Genomic DNA, 24,802 nt, shown 5'->3' with positions numbered 1-24,802 from the left:
GAAGAACTGTACAAAAAAGATCTTCATGAACCAGATAATCATGATAGCATGATCACTCATCTAGAGCCAGACATCCTGGAATGTGAAGTCAAGTGGGCCTTAGGAGACATCACTACAAACAAAGCTAGTAGAGGTGATGGAATTCCAGTTGAGCTATTTCAGATCCTAAAAGATGATGCTGTGAAAGTGCTGCACTCAATATGCCAGCAAATTTGGAAAACTCAGCAGTGGCCACAGGACTGGAAAAGGTCAGTTTTCATTCCAATCCCAAAGAAAGGCAATGCCAAAGAATGCTCCAACTACTGCACAATTGCACTCATCTCATACACTAGCAAAATAATGCTCAAAATTCTCCAAGACAGGCTTGAACAATACGTGAACTGTGAACTTCCAGATCTTCAAGCTGGCTTTAGAAAAGGCAGAGAAACCAGAGATCAAATTGCCAACATCCACTGAATCATTGAAAAAGCAAGAGAGTTCCAGAAAAAATATCTATTTCTGCTTTATTGACTATGCCAAAGCCTTTGACTATGTGGGTCACAATAAACTGTGGAAAATTCCCAAACAATGGGAATACCAGACCACCTGACCTGCCTCTTGAGAAATCTGTATGGAGGTCAAGAAGCAACAGTCAGAACCAGACATGGAACAACAGACTGGTTCCAAATCGGGAAAGGAGCATATCAAGGCTATATATTGTCACCCTGCTTATTTAACTTCTATGCAGAGTACATCATGAGAAATACCGCGCTGGATGAAGCACAATCTAGATTCAAGATTGCTGGGAGAAATATCAGCAATGCAGATGGCACAACCCTTATGGAAGAAAGTGAAGAGCCTCCTGATGAAAGTGAAAGACGAGAGTGAAAATGTTGGCTTAAAGCTCAACATTCAGAAAACTAAGATCATGGCATCTGGTCCCATCACTTCATGGAAAATAGATGGGGAAACAGTGGCTGACGTTATTTCGGGGGGCTCCAAAATCACTGCAGATGGTGACTGCAGCCATGAAATTAAAAGACACTTACTCCTTGGAAGAAAAGTTATTACGAACCTAGACAGTATATTAAAAAGCAGAGATGTTACTTTGCTGACAAAGGTCTGTCTAGTCAAGGCTATGGTTATTCCAGTGGTCATGTATGGATGGGAGAGTTGGACTGTCAAGAAAGCTGACTGCTGAAGAATGGATGCTTTTGAACTGTGGTGTTGGAGAAGACTCGAGAGTCCCTTGGACTGCAAGGGGATCCAACCAGTCCATTCTAAATGAGATCAGACCTGAGTGTTCATTGAAAAGACTGATGTTGAAGCTGAAACTCCAAAGCTTTGGCCACCTTATGTGAAGAGCTGACTCATTTCAAAGGACCCTGATGCTGAGAAAGATTGAGGGCAGGAGGAGAAGGGGACGACAGAGGATGAGATGGTTGGATGGCATCACCAACTCAATGGACATGAGTTTGGGTAAACTCCGGGAGTTACTGATAGACAGGGAGGCCTGGCGTGCTACAGTCTATACGGCTGCAGAGTCAGACACGACTGAGTGACTGAATTGAACTGATAAGGGGAAAGAATATGAAGAAGAATAGATATCTATATCTATATCAAGAATAGATATCTATATGTATACCAGACAAGCTGGAATGTAAGGGATGGTGATGGTGACTGGTTCTGACTCTCAAGACTTTAATCAACTGAAGCTTAGAGTCTCCCACAGCCCAAGACCCTTAATGAACATGCCTGTAAAGTTAAAGTGTTAGTCACTCACTCATGTCTGACTCCTTGCAACCCCATGGACCACCAGCCTCCTCTGTCCATGGGATTCTCCAGGCAAGAATCCTGGAGTGGACTGCCCCGCCCTCCTCTTGGGATCTTCCTCATTTAGAGGTTGAACCCGGGTCTTCTGCTATGCAGAGATTGTTTACCATCTGAGTCACCACAGAAGCCGGAACATGCCTGTACTCATAGATTAAAGCTTACCCAACTTTGTGGTTTACAAAGACCCTGCTCTGGAAAGCTCCATGGTGTTCTCCATGGTTCTGCAAGTAATATACTTTTCCTTCCCATGAGCTTTGGCTGGGTTGTACCTTCTGGCTCTACACTCACCAAGAGGTAAACTCGCTTTTCTGGTAACATTTCTCCATACAGACTCCCAACCACCACTTCATACTAATTCTACAGTCAGTCGCTTTGCTTCCAATACATGGAAATCACATTATTTTTCTGTGAGCAAAGCTACCTAAGGGCCAGAAACAGTGTCCCTATTTTATCTTGTGAAGCCAGTAGGTGTCACGCAATCTCAGCTCAGTGGATCCACAGTCCTCCAGATCTATGCCTCGGCTTACAGAAAACACTTTCAGGGCTTTGAGATTTTACTTATACCTCATTTCTGAAGGCTTTTCATACCTACATTACATATACAGATGGCTCATCAGTGACACTTCCACTTTCAGGTTAAAAATCCTCCAAGTTTTTTCTAACATCCTTATTCCACGCGTTGTGTTTAAATCTTTGATCATACGGCGTTTATCTTGTGTCTTATCAGAATGTAGCTAATTACACCGTTTCCCTTGAATAATGCAGTACTCACCACATAAGAGTTCTTGCCAAAACTGGATTTGACAAGGTAGGGCACAGGTGGGCCTAGGATACACTCCGGGAGCACGGTTACTGTCTGGTGGAGCCTATATACCAGTTGAGGGCACTGGAAAGAAACATTCAGCCTGAGGACAACCCGCCGACTTGATGATCCAGGCCTAAGCGGCCATGCATGAAAACAAAGAAACCAGCCACGATGCGCATGCGCGCAGGAGGCTTGACAGACACGCCCACAGAGAAGCCAATCCCCGAGCGGTGGGGCGGGGCCTCCATCGCGCTCCGCACCCTCCGGGTGCCTATTGGCCAGACTGCCTCAGTCACAAGGCCGATTGGTCGCTTGTGCCTGACAGGGTACAGGCAGGCTGCTGGCCCTTCACTTCACCTCAGCGCGGAAGGACTGGACTTCGCTGAACCTCTCCCGCTCCTGGGGACAGGGTGGGCAGCGCGGCAGGACAGCGGGGAGTCTGACGGGAACACGCTCTGCGCAGCCCTCATAAACCCTTAGCATGACGGCTTCAAATTCCAGGGTGGGAAGCCCGAAATCCTGTCAACTTTGAGTAACCTGAGTCTCGATCGGAAGGGGACTTGAGTCTCGTCAGCTTCAGGGATTACAAGTCCCTTCACCCACAGAAACACCAAACCCCTTAGTGCTGCGACCCTCAAATACCTAGATTAACCCCAGTTCCCCTCAGCCTGAGGCACCCTAAAAATACCACCCGCAGAGAGACCCGATTTCCTCAACCTCGGAGACCCTGAACCCCTCCGCCTGGGAGCTCTTAAAACTCTTCCTCCTCAAGACCCTAACTGTTCTGCCTGTCGGAGACCTAAAGTCCCTTACTAAGAAACCCCCGATTTCCTCAGCCTCACAGATCCCAAGTTTTCTCACCCTGCACATTCTACATCAGACAAAAGATCCCCAGTCCCCTCTGTCTGAGGACCCCAGTTACTTCAGCCCGTGGGACCCAGATCTCCTCAAGCTGAGCGACTTCTCCCTTAGACGTAGAACCTAAGTTATGCCCAGATTTTTCTGAGTGTCCAGGAGGAGATCCTCAAAACCCTTCTTGGAGAAACATTCCCTCTGCTGTACTGGAACAGAGCCCTGATTTCACCCTGACCCCAGCCCAGCAGTTAGGGGTTTCCGGGTCTCCTCAAGAATCCCTCCGTCACCCCAGACACATCCCTCCCAGTGCCTTCCCTCAGAGGGGCTGAATTGTAGGGGGACCAAAGAAACCAAATCTAGTTCACATTAGGCTGATCTGTCATATCTAGTCAGGATCCGTCCATCCCACCAATACCCTCACCCTGACTTTCCCCTCACCTTCCTGCCCTGGATACTCCACCCAAGGAAGACAGACCAGGCTCTGGACACTGGTCTGGGCTAACTCAGCACCTTCTTCTTCCACAGGCACCTTGGCCTTGAGCACTCCAATGGCCATGAGGCCGAACAGGTCTCCAGAGGAGAGCACTGAGGGAGATGCCGGGAGAACAGAGCGGAAGCCCACGGTGAGAGGTGGAGGCGGCAAAGCTGGGCTCTAAGCCAGCTCTATAGGAAGGACCTGGCGCTGGTCCCTGAAGCACAACAGACTGCTTGCCTGGGCAGCTGAGTGAAGTTCCCTGTGACCGTACACAGGATGGGAATGCCTGGTCCTGTTTGAGATGGTGGGGGGTGGAGTGGGACAAAACAGGACACTAGCTTCGTCAACTGCTCTGTGTCCAGGGAGAGTTAGGAAAATGCTCAGCGTTTGTTCAGTTAAGCAGGACACAGTCAGGAAGGAAAGTCTTCATCCCTGTCTCACACCGACCGTCCTGCAGCTTCAGGCTACTCCTGCACAAAAGGTGGACTCCAGCTCTAAGGTCTGACTTAGATTAGTAAATCATTAATGAAATCTATTATTTTCCTTAGGACAAAGATGCTTTCAAAGACATCTCCGTATACTTCTCCAAGGAACAATGGGAAGAGATGGGAGAATGGGAAAAAATCCGATATAGGAATATGAAAAGAAACTACGAAGCGCTGATTGCTATAGGTAACAGGAAGTGCTGGGTGCCTGTGAGCTTGGGAAACATGAAACAGGTCTTCACCCTCAGTGTTCACTTGGCCAGCTCTTAGGTAGCTTCATCTGCTCACAGTTCCCTTTTGTGTGGAGACTAAGGAAATGTTTACAGTTTTGTACCAAAGGGAGGTTGACCCTGCAGTGCAGAGCTCACTTCTTGCCTTATTCTAGATTCCCCCAGCCCATCCTACAGATTTCCTTGACTTTGTGACACTTCCCATTGCTTCTATGCTTTGTTTCTCCTTCTTAGAACAAATGTTTTGCTTCTTTCCAGGTTTCAGAGCCACTCGACCGGATTTCATGCATCACCGCAGGCAGGTCATCAAGCCCCAGGTAGATGACCCTGAGGATTCTGATGAAGAATGGACACCAAAGCAGCAAGGTGAGAGGCCAGGAGGATTTGGAGGTGTCTTCCTGAAACCAGCCTAGGCTTAGGTCTCAACTACATCTCAGCCAATAGTAGGGAAAACATAATTTTCAGCATTCCGAAGTGGTTGTGGCTGAATGTTGACATTAGCCTGAATGAAGATGAATGTATAGGTTTTCCTGTGTAATTCTCAAAAGTTTTATGGTTAAAATTTATCATTCTTTTTACAAAGAATTATTTTTGCTAAACATTCTTAGTGAAAGGCAGTTAAAGAAACCTTAGAAATAAATTCACCAAACAGATTTAATACTAATCTCATTGGTTATTGGATTAAATCTCTTCGAAGAAGAAATGATTAACATATTATGTCAAGATACATTATTTATGTATGTATATAAAACAAAACCTGTGATCTTCTTACCCTAAGGTTAAACTAATTCTATATTTTGATTCTGGGAAAGGGTTGGAGAGAACTATTTATTCTCCATGATCTTTCCCACATTTCACTGACCAGAGATGGCATCAGGTAAATAAAATGAAGTCAAGTTATTATAAAATAGAAGTGAGCACTCACTTCCTCTTCAGCTGCTCAAAGAGTTTAGAAGAGTTAATCTGCCTAGACTGGAGAAAACAATTTAGATAGTTCTATGATTCTCCATCTATGGATTTCTGTTCTCCCAGATTTTTAAAAATTATTTATTTAGTTTTGGCTGCACTGGGTCTTCATTGCTGTCCATGGGCTTTCTCTGGTTGCTGTGAGTGTCTTCTTGTTGCAGGGCATATGCAGGCTCTGTAGTTTGTGACACACAGGCTTAGCTGCCCCGCAGAAAGTGGAATCTCCCTGGACCAGCCATCAAACCTTTGTCCTCTGCATTGGCAGGCAGATTCTCATCCACTGTGCACCAGGGAAGTCCCTCTGTTCCCTGAGGTTATTAAAACTAGTGAAAGGGACATGAAAAGCAAACATTTGGTTGTCTGCAAAGGTTTTGACATAAGGAGAGATTCTTCATAGGGAATACATACGCCTCGGTTCACCATACGCCTGCACGTCTTTATTTACCTTTTTAACAATTTCTGAGTGTATGGCACACTGTTGCTAACTATGTGCACGTTAGTGTTAGTGGCCATAGTGCTAATCGCTCAGTCGTGTCTGACTCTGCGTACCCATAGACTGTAGCCCACCAGGCTCCTCTGTCTGTGGGATACTCTAGGCAAGAATCCTGGAGTGGGTTGCCATCTCCTGCTCCAGGTGATCTTCCCAACCCAGGGATTGAGCCTGCATCTGTTGCATCTCCTGCATTGCAGGTGGATTTTTTACCGCTGAGCCACCGGGGATATACATACACATGGTTGTACAACAAATCTGTAGAAATGTTACTTCTTGCGTGACTGAAGTCCTAACCCACTGAGTAACAATTCTCCAACCGTTCCTCCTCACAGCCCTTGGCAACCACGATTATATTTTCTGTTTCTATGGATTTGATTAATTTAGATACCTCATCGAAGTGGAATCAGGCAATATTTCTCTTTTTTGATTGGTTCATTTCACTTAGTATAATATCATCGAGGCCCATCCATGATGTAGCATATGACAGAATTCGTTTTTAAGGCTTCAAAGCATTCCATTGTGTGCATGTGGATATAAGAGCTATAACATATATCGTATATATAATCTTTATCTTTTATCCACCAATGAACATTTAGATTGCTTACACATCTTGCCCATTGGGAATAATGCAGCAATGACCATACATGTGCCCACTATTTATTCAATGACTTGCTTTCAATTTTGTATGGAAATACACTTTTGAGTGGGACTGCTAGATCATACAGCAGTTCTAATTTTCTGTGGAAACTCCATAATGTTTTCTAGAAAGCTTGCAACATTTTACATTGCCATCAATAGTGTATAAGTGTTCCAATTTATCCATATCCTTACCAAGCTTGCTATTGTCTTCTTATACATATTGCCCATCACAGAAGGTTTCACTTTGTACTTCCCTATTGATTAGTAATATTGAGCATCTTTTCATATGTTTGTTGGCCATTTGTGTATTTTCTCTGGAGAAATGTCTATTCAATTCCTTCTCTCACTGTTAGTCAGCTCAGACTGCCATAACAAAGCAGACTGCCTTCCTTAAACCAGAGAAATTTGTTTTCTTCCAATGCTGGAGTGTGGAAATTTGATATCAAGGTGCCATCATGGTCAATCAGGGTCTCTTTCTGGCTTATAGGTAGGCTTCATACTGGTGTATGCTTAGTAACCCCTTATCAGATGCAAATTTTACAAATATTTTCTACCATCCTGTAGGTGGCCTTCTCAACTCTGTTCAGTGCCCTTTGCTGCACAGAGGTTTTAAGATTAATCTCATTTGTCTATTTGTACTTTGTTACTAATACTTGTGCACTTGGTACCATATCTAAGAAATCATTGCTGTTTCAATGTCGTGAAGCTTCACCCTTGTTTACTTCTAAGAGTCTTATCAAGTCTTGCATTTAGGTCTTTAATCCATTCTGAGTTGATTTTTCTTCAAGATGTACGATGTTCATTATTTTGCATATGGTTATTTTGTTTCCCCAGCACCATTCATTACAGGGATTAAACTTTCCCCATTATCTTGACACCCTAGATGAAGATCATTAGACCATGTATCCAAGAGTTTATTGCTGGCTGTCTATTCTGTTCCATTGTTTGACATATCTGTCTTTATGCCAGCCAGCTTCCTCAGTGGCTCAGCAGGTGAAGAAACTGCCTTCAGTGCAGGAGACACAGGAGATGCGGGTTCAATCCATGGGTTAAGAAGATCCCCTGGAGAAGGAAATGGCAACCCTGTCCAGTGTTCTTGACTGAGAAATCCCCTGGACAGAGGAGCCTAGTGGGCAACAGTCCAAAAGGTCACAAAAAGTCAAGAAGACTGAGCGACTAAGCACACATTTTTTGCCAAATCTACCTTCTTTTGGTTCCTGTACCTTTGTAGTATGTTCGGAAATCAGAGGCCTCCAGCTTTGCTGTTCTTTCTAAGATTACTTTGCCTATTTGTGGTGCTCTGAGATTCCGTGTTAACTGTTGGATGGATTTTCTATATCTGAAAAAATTCCATTGGGATTTTAATAGGAATTGCATTGAATCTTTAAATTGCTTTCGGTAGTATGAACAGCTTAATAATATTAAGCCTCCTAATCCATAAACATGAGACACCTATTTATTTATGTCAGATTCCTTTCAGCAATGTTTTGCAGTTTTCACCATATAAGTCTTTCATCTCCTTAAGTTTATTTCTAATTACTTCATTCTTTTCAATGCTATTATAAATAAGATTATTTGTCCAGTGGCTAAGACTCCACACTCCCAGTGCGGAGAACTTGGGTTCAGTCCCTAGTCAGGGAACTAGATCACACATGCCACAACAAAGACCTGGTACAAACAAATAAATAAAGATAAATATATATTTTTTAATTTAGCTGTTCAGTATAGCTTTAAAAAAATAAAAAATAAATAGGACTGTTTTCTTATTTTCCTTTCTGGAATGGTCATTCTTCATGCATGGAAATATATCTGAATGCTGATTTTGTACCGTGCAACTTTCTATGCCGGATTTGTGTGTGTGTGTATTTAAAGATTCTTCTGCACATGAAACCATGGCCCTGTGAACAGACATAATTTTACCTCTTTCTTTCCAAATGGAAGCCTTTTGTTTCCATTTCTAACCTAAAGCCCTGGCTAGGAGTTCTAATATTATGGTGAACAGAAATGTTGATAATGGGCATCCTAGGCTTTTTTACTTAATCGTAGAAGTTTTCAGCTTTTCACTGATGACTATGATGTTAGAGGTAGACTTTCAGTATATGACCTTTATTATATTGCAGTCACGTCCTCCTATTTCTACACTGATGAGTACTTTTGTCATGAAAGGCTACTAAATTTATTAGATACTTTATGAACATCAGATGGGGCACAGATGAAGTTTCATAATTTTTTTTAATTTTAAGAAAATTATGTAATGCTCCTAGTGAAACCATGGGAGTTGATGATACAGAAATCATCTTCCATTCCTCCTTTGGTAATCCTTGTCACTCTCTGGCTCAGGATTATGTGTCCTTAATTAGAATACCCAGAGTTTGGAAACATTTCCCAACCAAAACACTGATTCTCATCATTTTTTAGGTAAACCTTCTTCTTTGGCCTTCAGAGTGGAGCACAGTAAACACCAGAAGGTGAGTATTTCCCAAATCCTGTTGCCAAAATATCCTCCTCATGGATCCAGGCACAGGTGAGAATAGGAGAAAACACAGAGATCCTTGAGACGGCTGTCTTCCTGCCCTGAATCTTTAGTACACTGCCTGATATCATCACCATCTTTACAGTTAGTAAGAAAAACAACCATAGTATCCTGTTCTATTGTTACATTATTTTCATAATATTTCAGACTTTAAGCATTTTATGTGAATAAACTTACTTAAACCTTAAATCAATCCTACAGTACCTATAAGTAGATATATAGCTATCACCATTATAGATCCAAAAAAATGAGGTAAAAAACATTTGATTGTATGCCTGAGATCACAGTATCACTGGTAGTGCAATCTAAACCAATGCACATTCTCTAAACCACTTACAAACTGGCTAAAACTTCCATAGTTCTATGAAGCTTATTCATACATCTTTATATCATTCATCTGAGAGATGTTTTCAACCTCAGTTCTTTTGTGCTGTGCTAGGGAGGGATATGCTAAGACATCTGACTAAGAGAAGCTTAAGGACATGCTGGGCAGTTTGTAGAGGGGACAGTCCAAGATGAAGAAGGAGACAGGATCCCTACCTCAGAGCCTCCCACTCCAATAAGAGGAAGCAACTCGCACCCTTGAGAAGCCTCAGGTTTATGACTGAAAAGCAACAAATAAGAAAATAACAGAAGGACTTCACATAGATTACCCACTTTTGAGTAGAAACTCATCATCTGGGCATCATGTCAAATTCTCCTTCTTGCAGGAGGGAGTAACAGCTCCTCCTCTGAGCTCTAATAGGCAACTCTCCTGTTTGGAATCATTTGTTTAGCCTGCCCCTGTGTTGTGAGCTTTGAGATCCTAGCCAACACCCATTCATTCTCAGAAGTCCAGGCCCAGCTCAAAGCCCCTGAGGGCCCCCTGAATGTTTTGTGAATGAGTGACTCCACATTTGGGCATTCATCTAGGAGTAGAAAGGTCAAAGAATGCTGAAGATAGTATCTGTGAGCTAGACTTCAATTATAGATGCAGTTTAGGGAATAAATTGATACCAGGGATGTACGCTCACGTTCTTACTGTATTAAATAGCTCAGACAACAATTTGTTGAAGGTTATTAAATTTCATATCCAGTATAATATTAAGAATTAGCCTGTATACCAATGAATGGATCAGGAAAATGAGCAGAACCAGCTAGTCATACAGCCTTGTTCAAGGAGAACTGATGAGACCAGCTACTTTAATTCCAAACATTGTCTATAGGACATGGCAACCTGCAACTTTCATCTCATTTTCTTTATTGTCTAAATGTGTTTCTGCCGATCGTCTTTTCTCTTCTCAATCTCACTGCTTTGTCACCTTATTTTCCAGATGTGTTTTGTCCCCTCTGTAATTTTCCATACTTCCTCATCCATCAAAGGGCCACTAATTAATACAACCCCCCCGGATCTCTCTACGAGCTCTTACCCTCTTCTTTCCCTGACCTCCAGCTATTCTTCCTCCCTTGCTCTCACTTTTATGCAGAAAGTTGAAGGGGAAGAACCTTAAGATATGAATTCTAGCTTTGATTCACTATCCACCTAGGTCCTTTTGTTACACTCCAATGTTCAGACCCCCCCCCTCCAAATCAGGTATTTCTAAGAATTGTCAAAGTATTAACTAAAATCATGCATGTGAAAACACTTCACAAAGTCCTAAAGAACTAAAGAACTGCATGTTGTCTCTTACTCACATGGAAGAGAATGTCCAGGGCACCATTAAGTAAGGAATCTAGTTTGAAGGAATTGCCGGGAGCAGCAAAATCGCTGAAGACAAGTGGCTCCAAGCAGGCTCAGAAACCAGTGCCCCATCACAGAAAAGCAAGGACCCCTGAACAGCACCCCAGACAAAATGTCGGTAAGAGAAATTTGGGGGACTTCCTCTAATTAGTTCCTCTAATCCCTGTAGAAAAACCAGTAAGTATGGCCTAGGTGTGTGGCATGGACTTTGGGTAGGCATGGGTTTAAGCTGGACTGATCTGAGACATGAAGTTAGCACTGGGGCCTTGGGAAAATCTTATACATTTTCTGAGGTCCCGATTGCTATCTGGAAAGTGAAGATACGGATACATAACTCATATGATGCTTGAAAGTCTTACATTAAATGCAAAAATCTGACACCTACAAGTAGTTCAATAAATCCAGCTGTGATGATGGGAACCATGCTTTGTTAGTATTTATGCCCAGACCTCTGCTCATATGCCCTTACATGTCATGTGCCTTTAACATATATTTTCTAAGTAGATGTGTCGGTGAACTATTTCCTAAGTAAGAAGGTTGGGAAGTTAAACCTACTAACGGGAAGTGAAGGACACTATCACTGAACTGGGCATCGGTGGTCAGTGGAGCCTCAGTATCCTGAACCAGTAGTTAAAAGGAGAAGAATCAAAGTATAGAGGAGGGACTTCCTGGTGGTGAAGTGTTTAAGGCTCCACGCTTCCACTGCAGGAGGTGTGGGTTCCATTCCTGGTCGGGAAACTAAGATCCCACAAGCCATGCAGTGTTGCCAAGAAATAAATAATGTAACATTAAAGCATAAAAGTACGAAAGTAAAAGTTTGAAAAATACATGTAAGAAAGTTTTAACAAAGTGTATAGATGGACAGGTAGGAGACCTCACACTATCTGATAAAAGAGGGACTAACTCCCCAGACCCCACCAGCCTTGCACAGCTTCTGTTCTCCATCTTAGAACTGAGAGGAAAGGAGACTGGAGTGAAGAGGTACAGTCTACGAGAAAGAAAGGGCCACGTGTACCAAGAGGTCAGCGAGCCCCAGGATGACGACTACCTCTGTGAGTGACCCCGCTGGCCCACTCATGGAGAAGCAGCTATGAGGCCTTGGTCCACTAACCTCACCTCACCATTTGGTCCCCTGGCCATCCCCTTCCTCTATGACTTGGGGTGCAGGATCGAGGCCAAATGCCATGAGTGCCCCAGTTCTTTCTGAAGGGCATTACAACCAGCAACATCACTATACCTCCTCTCATCCCTGTTCTCACCTCCAGATTGTGAGGAGTGTCAGAACTTCTTCATCGACAGCTGTGCTGCCCATGGGCCCCCAACCTTTGTAAAGGACTGTGCAGTGGAAAAGGGGCATGCCAACCACTCAGCCCTCACGCTGCCCCCTGGCTTAAGCATCAGACTGTCGGGCATCCCTGACGCTGGGCTTGGAGTGTGGAACGAGGCGTCCGATCTGCCGCTGGGCCTGCACTTTGGGCCCTATGAGGGCCAGATCACAGACGATGAAGAGGCCGCCAACAGTGGATACGCCTGGCAGGTGAGAAGCACCTGTTTCCCGGTCCTCTGGCCTCTAATCGCTTCTATGTGTTGGGGGGTACTTCATGTCTACATGCGAGGACGGAGATGGAGATAACATGGTCGGCAATGACACAGTCAGCCCTGTGTACTGTCTGCCCTGGGCGTGAACACAGGACTTCCATCTAAAGGTCAGAGGAGAGGTGGGACCACAGTCTACAGACACTCAGGATTGCTATCTAAAGGTCAGAGGAGAGGTGGGAACACAGTCTACAGACACTCAGGACCTCCATCTAAAGGTCAGAGGAGAGGTGGGAACACAGTCTACAGACACTCAGGACCTCTATCTAAAGGTCAGAGAAGAGGTGGGAACACAGTGTACAGACACTCAGGACCTCTATCTAAAGGTCAGAGGAGAGGTGGGGCCACAGTGTACAGACACTCAGGACCTCTATCTAAAGGTCAGAGAAGAGGTGGGAACACAGTGTACAGACACTCAGGACCTCTATCTAAAGGTCAGAGGAGAGGTGGGGCCACAGTGTACAGACACACAGAACCTTTATCTAAATATCAGAGGAGAGGTGGGAACACAGTGTACAGACACTCAGGACTTCCATCTAAAGGTCAGAGGAGGAGTGGGAACACAGTGTACAGACACTCAGGACTTCCATCTAAAGGTCAGAAGAGAGATGGGAACAACTTGGTACACATTCACAGGACTTCTATCTAAAGGTCAGAGGAGAGGTGGGATCACAGTGTAGAGACACACAGAAGTGCCTCCTCCCTTGTGGAGCCCTTGCCTTCAATGAGCCAAGGAATCAGACTTGGAATGATGAGTAAGGGGCTTACCGTGGGGTCCGACTGGCAGGTGAATCCATGCAGGCTGAAAAGCACCAATGACTACACAGGGAAATAGCTCTTCTATATCTTCCTATCAAGAAAAAATAAAAGAAAGAGGAAAGCTTGTAACTCTTTCTCTGACACTCAGATCACCAAAGGGAGGAACTGCTACGAGTATGTGGATGGAAAGGACACGTCTTGGGCCAACTGGATGAGGTGAGTGCAGTGAGGCTGCAGTGTGTAGACATTGAGACTCCCTCCATCCCACGCCCCTTTCGTTCTCAACCCGGCTCCCTCAACAGTTTTCACATCTTCCTTCCTCTTTTCCCTCCATATCATGCTCTTTCATTTCAACAGACACTAGAAAGAAGGAAATAAAAATATGGCATGTGCCGTCAAGATACAAGTCTATATGCTGAACAAAACTAGTGGACTTGAAAGCAACTTGAGGAGTCTAGATTCACCAGGGACACTTTAACTGACTTAATGGACACTTACCACACACTTTATGTTTCAGTTTAGACAATGAACTTCGTTACTGAAGCAGATCACACAACCCATGTCCTTTTGGAGAACATACTGCAAACAAACATTAGCCAATTGATTTTAGGAACAGTAACCTTATTTTTTCTATCTTTGAGTAACTGCACAGCGCCAGGAAAACCTAATACAGGAGACCTTGACTCTTTGTGGCCAACAACATCCTCAGGCTTGGTTCCAGTGAGAAGTGGGCCCTGAGGCCTCAGAAGGAATGAGGGGCAGCATTGCCCTGAGCAGGGCAATTCTCTGAGGGCCTCTCCTTTCATCAGGGCAGGCAAACAGTGAACAAACTATTACTGTTCCTTGTCTCAAGCTATATCAGTGCTCTCTCCAAGTTTCCGCGGAAGAGGGTGGGCAAGCGAATAGGACCCTGGATACACGTGGGGAGATGGGAGAACGCTCGAGAGAGAAGCCAGGCTGGGGTGAGTGCTGAGGGCTGCGTGTTAGCCAAGGAGCACCAAGTCCTGTGGATGGAAGAGAACTTAATTCAGAGTTTAGAGGGGCTGGAGGTCACCAGCCTCACGGACAGTCCAGGTGGAGACGAGTCTGGAACTGGGCTCTAGAAAAATGGCTAATTAGGTAAGGAGAGAAAAGCATGGGAATTCACATGGCCTGGTTGCAGGTGTGAACAGAAGGTCCACATGAGGGGCGGCCTCAGAGGCGGAAGGCAAGGAGCTGGGCATGGTCGGAGAGTGGAGGGCACTCATCACCTGAGGTTTCTTTCCCTTTCCCGGCCTCGCCCCCAGGTATGTGAACTGTGCCCGGGACGACGAGGAGCAGAACCTGGTGGCCTTCCAGTATCACGGGCAGATCTTCTACCGAACCTGCCAGGTGGTCAGGCCGGGCTGTGAGCTGCTGGTCTGGTACGGGGACGAGTATGGTCAGGACCTTGGCATCACGCGGGACAGCCGGGGGAAGAGTGAGCTCGCGACCGGGAGAGGTGAGTGTCAGCCCTCTTCCAGCACCCGACCCCATCCTGGGAGCCTCCATGGTCCGATTTCGAAGCAGAGTACAATCCAGTCCAAAGGCAGTTGAGTTGCAATAAAAATGCCTCAGAATTTGATTCTTTTCATATGATTGTTAGGAAAAATTTTTATATTAAAAATGTTAGTTCTAATTTTTAATATTTCATGCAAAATAATATGTAACATCACCTTCTGCTGAAAGGCTTAGAAGCAAAAAGCAAGTTTTCTAGCACCTACCAGCTCTCTGCCCTTTACCTCTTTCTTCCTTAATTCCTCCCATTTCTTTTTATTTTTTTTAACTAAAATAAAGACATTTTATTTTAAAATATTAATAGGACAAAGATATTTAAAGAGTCACACTAGGAAATTTATAAATGACATCTGCCAATTTAAAGAAAGTAAATGGAATTCCTTAGTCATCAGTATTTTATTCATTTATTTATTTATTTCATTTACTTTTATTAGTTGGAGGCTAATTACTTTGCAATATTGTAGTGGTTTTTGTCATACATTGACATGAATTAGCCATGGATTTACATTTATTCCCCATCCCGATCCCCCCTCCCACCTCCCTCTCTACACGATCACTCTGGGTCTTCCCAGTGCACCCGGCCCGAGCACTTGTCTCATGCATCCAACCTGGGCTGGTGATCTCTTTCACCCTAGATAATATACATCTTTTGATGCTGTTCTCTTGAAACATCCCACCCTCGCCTTCTCCCACAGAGTCCAAAATTCTGTTCTGTACATCTGTGTCTCTTTTTCTGTTTTGCATATATTGTTATCATTACCATCTTTTTAAATTCCACATATATGTATTAGTATGCTGTAATGGTCTTTATCTTTCTGGCTTACTTCACTTTGTATAATGGGCTCCAGTTTCATCCATCTCATTAGAACTGATTCAGATGAATTCTTTTTAATGGTTGAGTAATATTCCATGGTGTATATGCCCCACAGCTTCCTTATCCATTCGTCTGCTGATGGGCATCTAGGTTGCTTCCATGCCCTGGCTACTATAAACAGTGCTGTGATGAACATTGGGGTGCACACATGTGCAGTGATGTTCATTCAGATACTGTTCCAGTTTCTTGTCATGTGAGTTCACACTCTGGGCCAGACAGGGCTCCATGCACCAAAACAGACAGAACCACTGCCCTGGGTCAGCAGGGGCTTCATACCAGACAGGGGCTGGTGCTCTGAGGAAAACCAGCGCAGGGAACGTACCTCGGTTCAGCGAGAACAGAGGGTGGGGTGTGGTGCAGGACGGTGCGACAGGGTCTGTGCAGAGATAACACCCGTGGGGAAGGATTCCAGGCAGGGGAGCAGCCAGTGCCTCAGACCCAGGGCCGGGAACTGAGGCCATGCCAGGGGTCGCGGGAGGAAGCACAGAGGGAGAGGAAGGAGGCTGGATGGGACACGAAAGCTTCAGGGCCTGTGTCCACGTGCAGGCCCCAGGGGTCCCCCTGGGTGACACAGAACAACCGCGCAGCTTTCAGCTGCAAGCGGCATGTTCTCTGTGCTAAGACGATGCTTTGGTTCATTTTTGGGAAGAGACAGCAGCGGGGAGTCCCCTCAGAGATTAGTTCATTGCCAGACATGAGGGGAGAGTGGGCTGGCTGAAGATGCTTGGGGGTGAGAGTGTGAAAAGTCTGGCTGGAGATGCATTTTTAAATAGGGCTTCCTAATGCATGTTAAATGGACTAAGCCTGAATGAAATAAATAAGGTATGGATACTGGTGAGGTTTGAGAAAGGATATGCCTTTATTTTATGATTTATGGGAAACTGAGACAGGAGCAATTTATGAACCAGTTTGGGCCGCAGGAGCCAGAGATCGGTGGTCAGTGGGACCTGGGCCGCTTGGTCTCAAACCCACTTCCTGCAGAGATCGGCACAAAGGCTGCTTTTTGAACAAGGAGCCACAAAGTCAGATTTACTCACACCTGATCTAACCACCCCCTGTGCTGCCTCCCATATGTAGAGAGCTCCAGGCCAGAAGCCCCTAACTAAATAGGCCCTTTCCCCTCACAGGGAGCCACTCAGGAGATTCCACCTAAGTCATCGAGTCTTATCCCTCAGTAGGGTAAATATCTGTGGCCACTGTGACATGACTTTTCCGATACTTACACGCAGGGAAAGTCCCTGCAGATCCACCCGTATCAGGAGAGATGCTGCCTCTGATACTGCTGGAAGGTCCCTATCTGGGTGATATGTAGAAAAGGCCCTTGACAACAGCTTCCTGGATTTCTGTAGATGTAGAGAATAAGAGTGGAATGGAAAAGTGGACTGTAAAGACACTTGATGGGAGACAATTTGTGCACTGTCAACACTTAGGTGATTAGTGGGGAGGGCCTGACCATGGCAAACCAGCTACCTGACCAAAAGCTTCCTCTTTCAGCAGAACCGAAGCCCAAGATCCACCCATGTGCCTTCTGCTCTCTGGCCTTCTCCAGTCAGAAATTCCTCAGCCAACACACCCAACGCAGTCACCCCTCTCAGACCCTCCTGAGACCATCTGAAAGAGACCTCCTCCAACCAGAGGATCCCTGCCCAGGCAATCAAAATCAGCGATATTCAGATCCACACAGCCCAAGCGACAAACCTGAGGGTCAGGAGGCCAAGGACAGGCCCCAACCTTTGCTGAAAAGCATAAGACTGAAGAGGATATCAAGGGCCTCTTCCTACTCAACCGGAGGACAAATAGGGGGTTCTGGGGTGCATGAGAGAATGAAAGATGAGCCCAGCACAAGCCAGAAACTGAATCCAGAGGACACAGGCCCATTGCTCACGGGGGCAGGGGTCTCGGGGATTATGAGAGTCACGTACGGAGAGTGTGGGCAAGGCTCCAAGGACAGGTCAAGTCTCAGCACACACGAGAGGACACACACAGGGGAGAAGCCCTATGTTTGTGGGGAGTGTGGGCGAAGCTTCCATCGGAAGTCAGCCCTCATCAGACACCAGAGGACACACACAGGGGAGAAGCCCTATGTTTGCGGGGAGTGTGGGCGAAGCTTCAGTCGGAATTCCCTCCTCATCAGACACCAGAGGACACACACAGGGGAGAAGCCCTATGTTTGCGGGGAGTGTGGGCGAACCTTCAGGCAGAAGTCAGCCCTCATCAGACACCAGAGGACACACACAGGGGAGAAGCCCTATGTTTGCAGGGAGTGTGGGCGACGCTTCAGTCAGAAGACCCATCTCATCTCACACAAGAGGACACACACAGGGGAGAAGCCCTATGTTTGTGGGGAGTGTGGAAGAAGCTTCAGTCACAAGTCCGTCCTCATCACCCACCAGAGGACACACACAGGGGAGAAGCCCTATGTTTGTGGGGAGTGTGGGCGTAGCTTCAGTTGGAATTCCCTCCTCATCAGACACCAGAGGACACACACAGGGGAGAAGCCCTATGTTTGCGGGGAGTGTGGGCAAAGCTTCAGTCAGAAGACCCATCTCATCAGACACCAGAGGACACACACAGGGTAGAAGCCCTATGTTTGCAGGGAGTGTGAGTCATGACCAAAGTACCACACCTTAGCCACAGGAGGATTACTGCAGCCACCCCATGCCTCAGCTCTAAGGGGGCCTCAGAGGAGGCCTGTGACCCATTACTGTCCCCAGGAATATGAGGAGAGACTTCCCAGGTGGTCCAGTTGCCAAGACTCCAATGCAGAGACCCACGTTCAATACCTGATTGGGGAACTAGCTCCCATAGGCTGCTACTAAGACACAGCACAGCCAAATAAATAAATATATGATAAATATTTTAAAGAAAGAGTGTGATAAGCACAGAATTACTTGTTAAATAGACCTTCCACTTTCATGACAGGAGAGGCGGTAGATAAACAGCAGAGGGTTTCTTAAGTGTTCTGGAGATGTTCATGCCAATTGCCTTTGTGGTTTTTTAGTACTCCTCTTCTAATAAATTTTGTCTCCAAACAAATCTGAAGCCCAGACTATGTACTCATTCCACCCTTATCACTGACAGTAGTGGGGTCCAGTCGTAGCTGAACCCCTGGGAAGGCATAATTCTGGAGCCAAGTCCGTTAGGTCACTGGACATTCAGTTCCTGGGTCCAGGGAGAGGAATCTAGGGTTTGAGACAGACTCACCAGAGAAGGGATTCCCTGGCCTCCTAAGAAGTGGGGCCTCTCCTCCTTATAGACCCCGACTCTCCTTTGGCCTCTCCTCGTTGCCCTCTGGTTCCCTCTGACTTCTGTAGACTCAAAGGTGAAGGCCACATGCACGTATGTGTTTGTGCGCCCCTGTCTCAGCATGTGCCATCTGGTCTCTGCCACTCCCTCAGGGTCATCACAGCATCTGGGCTCCAGATTCGACCACAGGGGTCCAGTTCTCAGCCCTGCCCTCAGCAGCTGTGTGAGCTGGGGCAAGATGCTCAACCTCTCTGTGTCTCTAATCTCATCTGTGATACAAGGTGGGAGCACCAGCATTTTGGTCTGATGCATAAGCACAGGCGGAATCTGCCAGAGGCTGGCTGAGAACGCAAGCCCCACCATTGGTGTCCTTTGTGGGGTTTTTTTTTACTCTTTTTTAATTTTTTAATAAAAGGATAATTGCTTTACAGAATTTGTTTTCTGCATGTTTTCTGCAAGCCAAAAATAAATAAATAACCTTTTTTAAAGTAGGAGATCACAGCATTCTCTGCTGATCCAGAGGCTAGGACTCTGAGCTCCCAACACAGGGGGCCACGTTCAATCCCTGGTCAGGGCACTATTTCCCACATGCTGCAACTGAAGGCCCTGCATGCCACAGCTAAGACACAGCGCAGCCAATTAAATGAATACTTAAAAGTAGGAGGCGGTTCATCTGTCACCATAGAAAACTGTGACATTTTAGGAAAAGAAAAAAAAAAATCTTATTTTGCAAGTGCTTATGGTTGATTGCAAAAATTTTCTCATAATATGCAGCTGTTAAAAGAAAAGAAATTTAGAAAATACAGAAACTAAAACCCACCCATAAATGTGTGGGGAACATCAATTACTGCAGCATCCAGCCACCACACACGGGAAAACACGTCCGTGTTTTTCCTCTACAAAGAAGTTTTCAGCCTCCACCCCCCTTCCCACCGGCTTCCGCTCTGCTCACCAAGAAGACTGTGCTTTGGCCTCGTGACCGAGGGTTTCTGTTGAACTCAGGGAGGTGGAGGAGCAGGGCTGTGTGGTTGGGGGCACCGTCTGGCCTGCAGTGAGGAGAGAAGCGTGAGTGCTCCCCCTCTGGGCCCAGTAACTCCAGGGGCCTCGGGGAGCCGCCCGGGAAGAAGCCTCTCAAACACCTTCCCTGCAGTCTCCACAGTTACAGCACATCGAACGTCTCGGAGTTCAGCTGTGGGTTAACAAGTCCTCTCTTGTTGGACAGAAAAGTGTTTCCACAGAGAATCTGCCTGGATCTTGGCCTCGGTTGGTACAGATGTAACAGGCAGTACGTTCAGGGCTCAGGGAAGTTAGTTCTGAAGCTCTCTGGGTTTAGGGCTACAGCACCTCCTCACCTCCACCCCTTCCATGGTCATGGAGCCTTCTCTTCCAGAGGAAGGTGTTTGGCAACATCAGCCACAAAGACACATACTGAAGAGGAGAAAGCCCACGGCAGGCGGGCTGGGTGTTCCTGGGGGAGCAGAGGGGCCTTGGACACTCCATGAAGGACTCCTGCCCCACCAGCTTCTCCTTCTCGCTGGGCATGCAGCTTTCACCTGCTGGGTGCCCGCCAGTGAGGGGCCCCAAGACACCAAGCTGGGGTTGGCGATGGGTGAGCTGGATGCCAGGGAACCCAAGACCCTGCAGCAGGTCAGTGCACTGTGGACGAGGGCCGGGCTCGCTGACTGGTTAGGCCCTGTGCATTCAGGACACCCTCTCTGGACCCCAGGTGGAGGGCTGATGCCCCCAGTGCCCACCTGGGTCTCAGGAGGTGGAAGAGAGACCGGGTTGTCCTTCCCACCTCCTGCCCAGAGAATGACAAAGGCCAGTTCCCAAAAGTGGGAGCAGGGAGGGCAGAGTGAGTCTTGGGTCTCACAGGGTCCCTGTGAAGAGGGGTTCACTCCTGCCTGGATCCCTCTTGGCTGGTTCTGCTTCTGTATTGTCTTCACATCAAATCACAAGGACGAGGCAGTCCAGTGCCCACAGCATCACTTGCCCAGGTGCTGACAACCCTCCTTATTTATTATGGACAGGGAGACAGGGTGCTGGTGTCACGCTCCCCTGGACCAGACAGGAGACCCCCCAGGGTGTGTCCCTGCCACGTACTGAGACGCAGGTGGGCATTGGGTGCAGAGCACCTCCAGCTGGGATCTGGAAAGGGTGTCCTGAATCGACAGGGCCTAACTGTCCAGTGTGGCTTCATGGGGTACGGGCAAGAGAGGTTCTAACTGCTTTCTAAATATTTCAGACAACCACTGAGCTCCTTCTGGTTTTTGGTTTCAGATCTTTTTATATGGTCCATTTTCAGAGTCTTTATTGAATCTGTTACAATATTGCTTCCATTTTAAGTTTTGATTTTTTGACTGCAATGCATGTGGGATTGTTACCAAGTCCAAGCTCACTCTGCATGCCTCACAACAGGGCGATAAATCAGAAGTGAGGTGCTGAGGCAAGGAATATGACTTTACTTGGAAAGCCAGCAGATTGAGAAAATAGCAGACTAGTATTTCAAAGCAACCATCTTGTCAGGGTCTGGATGCCAGTGTCTTTTATAGAACACAGAGCTGGGAGGTGAGGAAATAAAGTAAAAAGGTCATTTATCTGGCAAATATCTCCTGGAATGGCCAGCCTCGGAGGGAGATGTGTTACTTTCTCCCTCCTGTAGCCATCCACAGGTGGACAGGTCCTGGACAGAGGCAGAGGGGCAGGGTTTCCTGAGGCCAGCCATTATGTATGGACAGCATCCCTGTAGCAAACAGATCAACAGGAAGCAAAGGTTAGAGTAAAACATTCAACATGGAGTCAGATTTTGTTCTTCCCTGTAACAATTCCCCAGTGTCAGTGTCCATTCCACAATCTTATGGGAAAGGGGGTGATGAGTTTTCTAATTGCTCCACTAGTTGCAACTTTTGGGAAGTGCTCACCACTGGTGCCAGTGTGCTGAACATTGAGATTTGTCTTCGTTGTTCTTTGGAAAGTCTCTACTTCATATGTATAGACATAATAATGTTATAATACAGGTGTTGAGAGTTGTTTTATACAGTACAAAACTTTTAGGACTTCAAAACCAGGGGGCAGCAGCTAAAGTTAAGGAACTTAGCACTTTTCTATGTGTGGGAAGATGCACCAGCCATCTCACTGAAATCATCCCCTTTGATACACACCTTACCACCTGGGACCAGCATCCTGTCTACTTCCTGAGTTTCCTTGGGGATCACAGTGGGGAGTGGCTGCAGTCTGATGGCTGCTGGAAAGCAGGTATTCTTCTCTTTCCTGAGTTTCCTCAGAGCTCACCATGAGAAGCGGCTTCAGTTTGATAGCTTCTAGAGAGTAGGAGGGGGAACCTGGGTCCCCATTGAGATCATCTCAGCAGAGAGAGCAAGCACGTCCTGTGACTCCAGACAACCTTCCAATGTTCAGGGCTCAGCGTTCAGCCTGCAGGATCCACATTCGTCAGCTCAGCCACCATGCTCTGCACTTAGTTGCTATGTAGCCCTGAAACCTACACTGCAGGAGGCCCTCTAAATGTGCCGTCCTGTCCAGGAAACTCTCAGTCACACCCTCCAAGCCTGACCCAGGCCCAGCTCTGCTGAGAGGGTCTCACTGGGGACCCAGGTTCCCCCTCCTGCTCTCCCACATTCCATACCTGAGTGGGGAGAAGGCAGGGGCTGGGGGCACAGTGCCTCCAAGCAGGTAGGGCAGACGTTCTCCCATCACTCCTTGTGGTCCATCCCTGGGAGCACAGTCTAATGTCACTTTTAGCAGCAGAGGACATGTGTCCCCAGATCCGGCCCACTCTCTAGGGGGTGTGAGCTGTGAGCACTAACACAGGAAACCCCGAGTGACCTGCTTAGGATGGAAGACTAGTTCCTGGGATGTGAGCTGAAGTCTGAAAGTAGCTTCTCATTGGGATTAGCCTTCTCCAGATGTAGCTTGGGGGCAGCAAGAGCGCAATAAGTGGCCCCCAGCTGGGGCAGCCACACAGTGCCTCTCGACAGCCCTGTGGAAACTGTGCACCAGAGTGACCACGAGCTTGCACTCACCCAGCGGATGGCCTCTGAGAGGTCTGTGACAGACCAGAGTGACCACGAGCCTGCACTCACTCAGCAGTGAATTCTTGCTTGGAGAATCCCATGGACAGAAGAGCCTGGTGGGCTACAGTCCATGTGGTTGCAAAGAGTCAGACACAACTGAACACCTGAGCACACACACATATGAAACAGAAATGGACTCAGGGACAGAGGGAACAGACTGGCGCTCTCCGAGGAGGAGGGGGTGGTGGAGGGATGGAGTGGAAGGCTGGGGTCAGCAGATGTAGCTTTTGTAAGTAGAATAGATAAAGAAGGCCCTGGTGCATAGCAGAGAACAATATGCAGTATCCAATGATGAACTACAAAAGAATATTTTTAAAAAGAATGTATATGTGTGTATAAGTGTATCTCTGAGCTATGAGCAGAAATTAACACATTGTAAACCAGCTATACTAAAAAAAAAAAAAAAAAAACTGACAAAACAAAAAAAAAAAAAAAAAAAACAGACCCTAGCCAACTACAATAGACACTCAACCCAGAAGCACCAAGTCCCGAGCAGTCAGAACATGGACAAACCAGTCAGAAGAGGGGCCGACAGGAGACGGTGTCCCACGGCGGCCCACAGGCTGGCTGGGAGCCCTGGGCGCCGTAAGCCACAAGTGTCGCTGGAGGAAATGAGAACTCTACCCACACGACTCCCCCTCTAGCTCAAAACAAAGCGGCTCTGCTTCCCTGATCCCTTAACTGAGGGGCCCCGGGACGCCCTGGCTTGGTGCTGGGACCAGGAATGTACTGGTCAGATCCCGATGCAGGGGAGGTCTGTGAGGGGAGCTCTGGAGCTGGTGGGCCAGGATGAGCGCAGCAGCTCCGCCCGTTCCTCGAAGGTAGGACAAAACAGAGCCCAGGAGGCCGGAAAGTGTCCTAATGGAGGGCAGGCCCCCGCGTCGGTGCCTCCGCTCTCTGGCTGAGGCCCAGCGCTGACCCCCTGTGCTGGTCTGCAGCGCGTTCTGCACACGCCCTGACGGCTCAGCCGCTGATCCCCAAGGAGAAGGCTTGTGATGGCAGCCATGCCCACAGGCACCAGCAGCTCTGACCATCTGGCTCCCGGCCCAACAGCGAGGTCCAGCTGAGACCAGTGGGCACCTTGTCAGCGGTGCTCTAGGGTGGGCCCCGTGTCACCAGTAAATGGCAGTGTCACGATGCAGGCCAGCAGGACTCAGCCTGGTGGATTGCTAGATTAAGCGGGGACACACCGACCCATGAACACTCCCGGCCCTGGGTCAGGCAGAGACCCGAACAGGCAGACAACTGCAGAGAGCAGAGCCCACGGCACAGACAAGGTGCACCCGTCCCCGGGCAGGGAAGGGGCCCCATCTGCAGGGGCGCCTTTGGGATCCCCCAGCTTAAGCATAAAGAGGCTTCAGGCACAGGTGGGAGGAACAGACTTGGAGCTGCTTTTAAGTCATGCAGGGCAGGACACGCAGGTGAGTGAAGGCCAGAGGGAATGTACCGTAGAAAACAGAGTGTCTGGGGAACAGACGGGCTTGGGTGGAGCTGAGCCCAAAGGGGCTGGGAGTCCGGACTCATAAACCCTGTACAGCTCTCTCCCATCTCGGCCTCCTAATCTACTTAACCCCCACTCTGCAGCCTGACGCCGCCTGTCCTGCCCATCTCCACACTCGGATCGTCCACTCATCCACAGATATTTGCTTAGCACCTGCCTCTGGCCAGGTCGTGTTCCAGGCACGGG

At 47.2% G+C, this 24,802-nt stretch overlaps 1 protein-coding gene and 1 long non-coding RNA gene across 2 annotated transcripts; one reads left to right on the top strand and one right to left on the bottom strand.

Annotated features, from left to right (window-relative positions):
- Window positions 1-4,026: 4,026 nt before the first annotated feature.
- On the top strand, window positions 4,027-18,637 carry LOC122700696 (histone-lysine N-methyltransferase PRDM9-like). Its single transcript, XM_043913778.1, has 10 exons — window positions 4,027-4,102; window positions 4,503-4,619; window positions 4,921-5,028; window positions 9,179-9,228; window positions 10,975-11,131; window positions 11,964-12,065; window positions 12,279-12,550; window positions 13,517-13,584; window positions 14,655-14,848; window positions 17,276-18,637. Exons 1-10 carry the CDS (start codon window positions 4,027-4,029, stop codon window positions 18,355-18,357), a joined length of 2,226 nt encoding a protein of 741 aa, XP_043769713.1. The 3' UTR covers window positions 18,358-18,637.
- Window positions 9,797-13,418, bottom strand: LOC122700699. The gene is made up of 3 exons (XR_006342870.1): window positions 13,378-13,418; window positions 10,968-11,104; window positions 9,797-9,897 (listed from the first exon to the last, which is right to left on the bottom strand). It is a non-coding gene; the product is annotated as an uncharacterized LOC122700699 (long non-coding RNA).
- Window positions 18,638-24,802: the final 6,165 nt, after the last annotated feature.

The sequence above is a fragment of the Cervus elaphus genome, chromosome 9 (genome assembly GCF_910594005.1).
Source record: "Cervus elaphus chromosome 9, mCerEla1.1, whole genome shotgun sequence".
Taxonomy (NCBI): domain Eukaryota; kingdom Metazoa; phylum Chordata; class Mammalia; order Artiodactyla; family Cervidae; genus Cervus; species Cervus elaphus.
This window is presented reverse-complemented; position numbering and strand designations above follow the sequence as displayed.